General features: G+C 33.8%; 2 protein-coding genes across 3 annotated transcripts; both read left to right on the forward strand.

The window, feature by feature from the left end:
* Window positions 1-1,244: 1,244 nt before the first annotated feature.
* On the forward strand, window positions 1,245-5,679 carry LOC11430613 (uncharacterized). 2 transcript variants are annotated; one of them, XM_024778079.2, is made up of 7 exons: window positions 1,245-1,763; window positions 2,874-2,931; window positions 3,606-3,686; window positions 3,793-3,825; window positions 4,113-4,352; window positions 4,460-4,601; window positions 4,862-5,679. In XM_024778079.2, the coding sequence occupies exons 1-7, from the start codon at window positions 1,582-1,584 to the stop codon at window positions 5,344-5,346; spliced, it is 1,221 nt and encodes a 406-aa protein (XP_024633847.1). In that variant the 5' UTR covers window positions 1,245-1,581; the 3' UTR covers window positions 5,347-5,679. The 2 variants fall into 2 exon arrangements, with proteins under 2 accessions (XP_024633847.1, XP_024633848.1); XM_024778080.2 differs by lacking the exon at window positions 2,874-2,931 and having other exon boundaries at window positions 1,627-1,763.
* A 226-nt stretch (window positions 5,680-5,905) lies between these two features.
* Window positions 5,906-8,449, forward strand: LOC11431375 (putative dihydroflavonol 4-reductase). Its single transcript, XM_003602975.4, has 5 exons — window positions 5,906-6,297; window positions 6,379-6,507; window positions 6,587-6,751; window positions 7,363-7,668; window positions 7,992-8,449. The coding sequence occupies exons 1-5, from the start codon at window positions 6,037-6,039 to the stop codon at window positions 8,130-8,132; spliced, it is 1,002 nt and encodes a 333-aa protein (XP_003603023.1). The 5' UTR covers window positions 5,906-6,036; the 3' UTR covers window positions 8,133-8,449.
* Window positions 8,450-8,669: the final 220 nt, after the last annotated feature.

An 8,669-nucleotide genomic window follows, 5' to 3' on the forward strand; every position in this document is an offset into this window, starting at 1 on the left:
TAACTCAGAACTATATTCAATAACGTTGAATATGAGTTGAAGATAAATATCTTCCCAAAATCAATCTTTCGTGCAACGTGCTAATTGAATGGACCAGGTATGGTCGAAGATAAGGACAACGGTAGTATTTATCTTCAAAGATAATCATTCTACGACACTCAAAAAATAAAATCAAACCAAAAAATAATAGAGTAAGGTTATTAGGTTAACAACATACGTTTTAACTCACATTTTTCCCACATATATTTTTTAATTGATTAAAATCTACCTGCACTAAATATGATTTCCTCGACTCAAATTAGATGTTTCTTTTAATATTTTTATTTATCTTAAACTATTTGTCTCTATGTCTAAGAAAAAATAAAATTGTAACTCCGTTATAAAGTTTTTTTAAATCAAATAATAAAGTTGTTTATTGCATCTCATAAAATATTATTTGCATGTAAAACTCAATTTAGTTGTTATTATGTCCTTGAATGTTTAATGAATATTTACAATAATATATATATTATCGTTGACAATAAATCTATTTTTATAGCGAGTGAAGTGAGAATAAGTACTCCCTCCGTTCTATATTATAAGAAAAAAATCACACTTATTAAGAAAACGAAAACATAAGAATTTGGAGTATAATTTTTTGTGTTTTCTTTGAAAAAAGTTTTATAGGAAGATGTAAAAACAATATTCATTGGCTATTGGTTATGAAAAAATGAAAGAGAGAGAAATTTGAATGTAATTTGTATTTAATTTTATGAAAATAAACAAAAGTTTTTCTTGGAAAAGAGAGTTTTTTTTAAAGAAAAAGATTAAATAGGATAAAAGTTTGTTTTTTATGCTTATATTTTGAGACAAAGAAAATGAAAAATGTTAACGAGTGTCTCCGTACACTTTTTAAGGACCATAAATAACAAGTATTTATAAAAATGCATGTAATCAATGCATTGGAAATCAAAATGTTTGACTTTTTTAAAGAATAATTACTTATTTTATTTTAGTGTGATTAAAGAGTGCCCTGGGACAGTCGTTACCAAGATCCTACATTAAAATATTATAGTGATTATATGATACACATTTAAGGACAAAAATGACTATTTAACTTGGAAACAATTTCAACGCACTGGAAAAAAGTTCCTCTTCAACACAGGAATCAATGAAGGACATGTTTGACTTTTCTCATGTGAATCCCAAAAAATACTGACTAGTTGTAGAAATGATAACAAACATAAGTAGAAAAGAGAAGATAAAATGCACCAATTGAAGAAATATAAAAATAATGGAATTTGAGTTTCAATCTTGTGATGGCGTAGCGTGACCTCAAACATATCTTCAATTGACAAAATCTTAACCCAACCATTAAGGTTGTTTCTTGATTTCTCCAACCTCGTTTTCGTGCTTCCTTAATAACAGGAATAAACAAAACAAAAACTCAAATTGCATGTACTACTTGACCCTTCTTTTTCTTCCTCAATTCTTCAACCCTATACGATTTTCCACAAAAAATCGAATTTTGCAATTACCCATTTGAAAATTTATTAAATGTTCAGAGTTTTTTAGTTTTTGTAGTGTTGGAAAAGAAGGAAAATGTGGGGGTTTGGTGGGAGATATTATTGGGGAAGAAGAAAGGTAGATTGTGAGAAAGCGAATGGGATAGTTGTTGTGTTTGCATGGATGTCAAGTGAGGAAAAGCATTTGATGAGATATGTCGATCTATACTCTTCTCTTGGTTGGAATTCACTCATTTGCCATTCTCAATTTCTTAATATGTGAGTTTCTTAGCTTATGATTTTGATGTTGTTGATGATAATCTTTGTAGTTGTAATTGATAAGGGTTTGATTTAGGTGGATGGTGCTACTATAACTACCAATTTTACAAGACATGGATTTATATAATAGTAGTAGTTTAGTATTTATAAACTATTGTTGCATATATGATCAGTTTTATAAACTATTTTATGCCAAATTGAAGCAAAAGAGAATTGGTGAATGGTCCTTCTCAGCTAAGGATTACTGGTATGTCTATTAGTACCAGACATTGTGGTTTACTGGTAGAATTGAAGATTGAAGCCTGATCACAAGGCAGGGGATGAATTACATCCAGGATAACTGTTTTATGTTTGCCGAAGGAGCCATCGTGTATTAGGTTCATTAAGTGTGATTGGTAAACTAGCAGTTGTGCCTTTGCCTTCTAGGTTTTTGAAATAGACAATACTATTTGTCTGCTTGTTGAAATAGCCACCCGAGGCATTTTCCATTACCAATTGCAAATTGATGTCTGTTTAATTTTAAGATGAGATGAGACCATCTATACTGTGGTTGCTTACATATCTCACTCTATACCGGATGATTAAGGATGGAAATGAGACACGCTAGGTTAGGCTAAGCCTTACCTTAAAACAGGGTTGGCTTATTTACTTAACTTAACATAAACCTTTTTAAAAGGCTTGATATAATTTTTTGAAAAGTATCACTTGGCTTGAAAGCCTATTTAACAGCCTTCTTTATAGTAAGACCTTGCCTATCTCCAAATAGGGCATTAGGCCTATGTCTTTATGTTGACTAATGGGATTAAACTTTTAAATAAGCTTACAAGATTAATTAGTTAATCATCAGTACAGTGATAAAAATATTATCATATTGTGCACATTCATTTAAATAGGGTGACTTGTCGATCCCGAAGGACATTTAAAAAAATTTAAAGCCTAACATTTTTAGCTAAATTTGCTTTTAAGAATTCCTTGGCCTAGCTTATTTAGTAAATAAGCCAAGGCAAGTAAGGAATAATACAATTATACGTGTTTGTCATAGCCCCAATGAGCCACTTGGGTCATTCCCATCCCTATGGATATTGAACTTAACATTTATATTATTTGTAGGTTCTTCCCTGATAAAGCCACAATTCCTGCAGTTGATATTCTAAATGAATTAGTTGAGGTATGTTTTACTGTAGTCCTTCCATTTTGTAGGTTAGTCAGTCTGAATTCAAGTCAGCTAAAAATATTTTTTTTCCTTGCATGCTAAGGTGGTCTATGATCTTGTGTGTTAAGATTTACACTAAAATGAGTCTGGACGAGATAAGAAGCATATATATAACATCTATTCTTGTTTCATGTCCCGTTGATTAGAAAATGTCTAAAATAGTCTACAATGAAGTATTAGATTAGAGTCTAGCTAGTGCAGCTAGGCTAAGTCCCGTTGATTAGAAAATGTCTAAAATAGTCTACAATGAAGTATTAGATTAGAGTATAGCTAGTGCAGCTAGGCTAAGTAAGTGTAGATTAATTGGTAACTTCGGTACCCACCAAATTGCTCATATAGTTATTTCAGATACAAGTCAGTTTGTCCTGCACAGCTACTGTATAAAGCTGTATTTTATCTCAGTAAAAGTGTATTCATTTTACAATTCTTAATAAGTAATAACTCTTCTCTCTTGAATTATCTTTATCTCAGTGTTCTACAGTTTCTACGGTATCTTAAACTATATCATGAAATAAACTGACTGTATATTAAATTTAGTCTTCTGTCGAATTTTTAATCTTTTGTTAATTTAGTAAAAAATTGACTAGTATGAACAAGCTTACAAATACTGCTATTTGTTCAATATGCAGGTGCTGAAAATTAGGCGTTGTCCCATTGTCTTTGCATCTTTTTCTGGTGGTGCAAAAGCTTGTATGTTAAAGGTTCTTCAGGTATTTTAACTACAGGCTTCATTCTGTGCGTGTTTATTTACATTTTTATCATTGGCCTGTAACAGCTCTTAATTCTGGCTGATTACATTGTTTTCCTTTGTTCCAGATAATTGGTGGGGAGTGTGAAACACATAATATGGTATGTTTTCGGGCATTAGCTGTTTATTTTGAGGATAATTGAGTTCATAGATTGCATTGTTAGTAAATTCATCGATGTCTTAAGTCTCAAAAACTTAAATGATCTACAGTCTCAAAAACAAGGTCTACAGTGTTGAATCCCCAACTTGCCATCCATGCTTCATAATTTAAATGATCTTTATTTCCCTTCACTTATTTTTTTGACCAAGTTCCTGTTCACACACAAAAAAAACTGTTCATGTTTAATCTTGTTATATTCTTCACTGCTTAATTTTTGTCATTGCACAGGATGATTATCAGCTTGTTAGAGACTGTATTTCTGGCTACATTTATGATTCCAGTCCAGTTGATTTTACTAGTGACTTGGGTGTTCGATTTGTTCTACACCCATCTGTTTTAAAAGTGTCACATCCACCAAGATTTGCTTCATGGATTGCCAATGGCATAGCATCTGGTCTTGATTCCCTTTTCCTCAACAGATTTGAATCGCAGCGTGCAGATTATTGGCGAACACTTTACTCCACCACTGTAAGCAGCTAAAAATACACAGTACATGACATATAACCAACAAATTACCTCCTTTTTTTTTTGAGGTATCTTGGCATATCTGCTTATTAGGTATCTTTTTGTTGCAGAGTATGCAGGTCCCGTATCTCATTTTTTGTTCAGAAAATGATGATCTTGCACCTTTTGAAGTTGTTTCAAATTTTTTCCATCGACTAAAAGACCTTGGTGGAGATGTCAAACTGGTAAAGTGGAGTTCCTCTCCTCATGTAGGTCAGTATCTTGACTAATTATGCATAATAGCGCATGGGTGAGATAATAAGATTCAGCTATGCCTATTAACTCGTGCCATAACTTTGTACTTTAGATTGACAGCATAAATTAGAGCTTCGTTTAAGTTAGTTTTCTTGGTAAATAGGATTCATTGTGCAAAAAATGGTGTGCAACCATGGAAATTGTAATGAACGAATGTAATTTTTATGTCATGCATGTACAGAGGGAAAAATGTATTAAATTTTACTTGAATATGTTAGGTCATTTTCGTCATCATCCGGATGAATATGAAGCTGCTATCACCGAAATCCTTGGCAAGGCAGTTGCAATTTACCGCCACAAAAACAGAAGATTTGAAGACGAGAAACTGGGCATAGAGGGAACAAGAGATGAGATCACTGATCCGTTCTCTGAGCTGAGGAAAGCAGCAACAACCTCAACTAGTTTCCAGGGTTTTGCTGTTGCTCCGAGTGAGAATTTGTCTCCTAGTTCAATGGAGTATTATGATGATAAAGATGTTGGCTCCGTAGCAGATGAACGAAAAGGAAGTTTTATTCATCTTCCCACCCGTCCGAGCATCAACGCAAATGGGGTTCTTGGTCAAATATTATTCGATGTTTGTGTCCCCAAGACAGTCGAGGATTGGGATGTTAGGTCGAATTCCAAAAATGCAGGACTATTATCTGGTACAAGGAGGCACGCTCCTTTCAATCCTATAAAATGCATCCGACGCTCAAGGTTGTAACATTGTTGAATGTTGACATACAAGTTTGAAATCTGATGTAGTAGAACCTGAAATAAGAGTCCGAACGACTTGTAAATCCCCTCTCAGCTGTCTTTTTAATTACTGGAGTAATGTGATTGAGAGAAGCTGGTCATTTCCTGCGTGAATTGTACAGTTACTTCAACGGAGATAAAGTATATTTTATGTTGTGACTAAGATCACTGTAACAGGAATATATATGTTCTATGTATGATGAGAGAATATTGAAAAATACAAGATTATATGAATTAAGACGAAAAGATAGACAAAATTCACTGTTATTAATATTAAGTTAAACACATGTATTTTTCGTTATGCAAAAGTTATTAGTATTACCCTTAATATATTATGATAATAATCAACAATCAAGTAAACAAAATTCACCAACTTATCTGATAGTTATGCAAGGAATCAACATATATCTTGGTACAAAGTATTTTATTTATATATGTAAAAAAATAATCTAATTTAAATTAGTTACAAAATCTTATCTTATCTTATTGTTGTCAACAAATAGTAGTTACCAAATGGAAGTACTACATTTTTTTTTATTTTTTTTTAAGGATGAAACGAAACAAAGTTGAAGAGTTGAAGAAAAAGAAGAGAATCTGAGAATGGATCATTGAGACTCGAGTTATGTAGTTGGTAGCAAGTAGAGTTAGGGTGAAAAGAATGAAGAAGGTTGTGGTGACCGGTGCATCCGGTTACCTTGGTGGAAAGCTATGTAATTCCCTCCACCGGCAAGGTTACTCCGTTAAAGTCATAGTCAGACCCACCAGTAATCTCTCCGCACTTCCTCCCTCTACCGAAATCGTATACGGCGACATCACTGACTTTTCCTCTCTTCTCTCCGCCTTCTCTGATTGCTCCGTCGTCTTCCACCTCGCCGCTCTTGTTGAACCCTGGCTCCCCGATCCCTCTAAATTCATCACTGTAAGATTCTCCCTCATTTCGAATTTCTCCTTAATCCTCTTATTCTGTTTATTAATTCAATCAATTTTCGTTTGAAATTAGGTCAACGTTGAAGGTTTGAAGAATGTGTTGGAAGCTGTGAAGCAAACCAAGACAGTGGAGAAACTTGTATACACGTCGTCGTTTTTCGCTCTTGGACCAACCGATGGAGCTATTGCTGATGAGAATCAAGTACAATACATCAAATCAATACTTCTATTTTTGCTTTTTTATTTTTTGTTTTTCTTCTAAATCCTAATTCGAAATGTAGGTTCATCATGAGAGGTTTTTCTGCACGGAGTATGAGAAATCAAAGGTTGCTACCGATAAAATTGCATTGCAAGCTGCTTCTGAGGGGGTGCCAATAGTGTTGCTTTATCCTGGGGTAATTTATGGACCTGGAAAAGTTACTGCAGGAAACGTTGTTGCAAAGATGGTACTTTTTTATTTCTTCTTGTGTGTTTTGTTTTATCATATGTTAATTTTGAAGTTAGATCATCTAAGGCTGCAGTGTTGCAGCAGTAGGATAGTTGGATTTAGTGCATGTTTGGATTGACAGCCGTATTGTTAGAGGCAGAGTGAACTATCGTGATTTTAGCAAAAGCTGCATATGAATGTTAGGTATCAAAGTGAATTTGCAGAATCACGGTGGGTGCCTTAGATTCTGAGAAACTCACTATGATATCAAACATGCTTCAACAAAATCAGGGTGCCACTGCCACCGTGATTCTGTCACTAACCACCCATCCATACATACACTTAGAGTTCTGTTAGACTGTTACATTTAGAGAAGGTTAAATTTAGTCTAAATAAATGTTAGATTTGTAATATGTATGGATACGCGCTGATTCCACTTGACTCGTGTTACAAAGCTGCTGTATGTGAGAAGCAATAAAGTATAGCTTTGAGTTAACGCACGTTCAAGTTTGTTTTCACTTAGTCTAATCTAAATTTGGAACAGCCGGGACATCATACTGCTGCTCTAAATTTTGATTTTTTTGTAACATCTAGTTTGATAATTTTTTATTTATTTTTTTAATTTGTCAGCTGGTAGAACGTTTTAGTGGTAGATTACCTGGTTACATAGGCAAAGGAAATGATAAATTTTCATTCAGTCATGTCGATGATGTAGTGGAGGGGCACATTGCTGCTATGAAAAAGGGACAAATTGGGGAAAGGTATTTACTGACGGGTGAAAATGCATCCTTTAATCAAGTTTTTGATATGGCTGCTGTGATCACCAATACTAGTAAACCAATGGTTAGTATCCCTCTGTGTGTGATTGAAGCTTATGGATGGTTGTTAGTTTTAATCTCTCGAATCACTGGAAAGTTACCTTTTATCAGTCCACCGGTAAGCTTCCTTTTAGACTTTGATTTTCAATTTTCATGTATCTAGTTAAAAAATTTAGCTGACAAATTGATATCTCAGTTAAAAAATTTGTAGACCAAATTGGTTTCAATGTTTAACTGCATAGAAGTGTAAAAATAAATGGCTAAACAAAAAATCCTTTTATGTTTCAAGATTATCCTTCCTAATGGGCAATAGTAAAATAAAATTTCATGAACAAATTCGGTTTTATCTCAATAAATGGCTAGCCAAGCTATAATTTTCAAAAGAAAATAAAGCATATTATCTTCCCTGTTCTCATTTTGTGTGTTTTAACATTGAACCAGACGGTGCATGTTTTAAGACATCGTTGGGAGTATTCTTGCGAGAAAGCGAAAATGGAGCTAGATTATAAACCCAGAAGTCTGAGAGAAGGGCTTGCAGAGGTACTAATCTGGTTGAAGAACTTGGGATTGGTAAAATATTAGCGGAATGTTCTGCTACTTTTCATAGGGCTTCTCTTTGGCATGATCTATAACACTTGTAAATTGTCAAAAAAACAGAGTGTAATAAAAATACAATCACCAATACAAGAAAAGGTGTTGCTGTAAAAGAGGGAACTTGTAGACACTGTAGCTAATGTATGAGATGCTGCATTTAGCCGTCTCTTGATAATCTGAACGTGATCGATTGTTGGCAATGATAGCATAGAAGGACATGCTTGCACTTGAAAATAACGACCCCAACTTTGACATTGTTGCAATGTACTTCTGTGGTTTTGGATTAATCTACTACTGTTTTGCAATCAAGTTCAAATCTAATTCTATGGAAAGAAAGATCTCGTACATCTTTGACCTGCAACATTAGAGCTCTACATTTAGATTGGGCAACTAATTAACACTTATTTTGGTCTCTCTAACACAACCCTTTCGTATTTCTTTTAGTCTATGTAATGTAATTTCGCAAAAACTGAAATGCATTGGAAGTATAAACTGAGGTGCCATTTAATTTGGGAAATGCTAGTT

This window comes from Medicago truncatula, chromosome 3 (assembly GCF_003473485.1).
Source record: "Medicago truncatula cultivar Jemalong A17 chromosome 3, MtrunA17r5.0-ANR, whole genome shotgun sequence".
Lineage (NCBI taxonomy): Eukaryota > Viridiplantae > Streptophyta > Magnoliopsida > Fabales > Fabaceae > Medicago > Medicago truncatula.

Coding starts and splice junctions, on each gene's coding strand:
- LOC11431375 (XM_003602975.4), top strand. CDS start 6,037: ATGAAGAAGGTTGTGGTGACCGGTGCATCCGGTTACCTTGGTGGAAAG. Junction 6,298..6,378: donor ATCCCTCTAAATTCATCACT/GTAAGATTCTCC, acceptor GTTTGAAATTAG/GTCAACGTTGAAGGTTTGAA. Junction 7,669..7,991: donor TACCTTTTATCAGTCCACCG/GTAAGCTTCCTT, acceptor ACATTGAACCAG/ACGGTGCATGTTTTAAGACA.
- LOC11430613 (XM_024778079.2), top strand. CDS start 1,582: ATGTGGGGGTTTGGTGGGAGATATTATTGGGGAAGAAGAAAGGTAGAT. Junction 1,764..2,873: donor CATTCTCAATTTCTTAATAT/GTGAGTTTCTTA, acceptor TATTATTTGTAG/GTTCTTCCCTGATAAAGCCA. Junction 4,353..4,459: donor GAACACTTTACTCCACCACT/GTAAGCAGCTAA, acceptor TTTTTGTTGCAG/AGTATGCAGGTCCCGTATCT.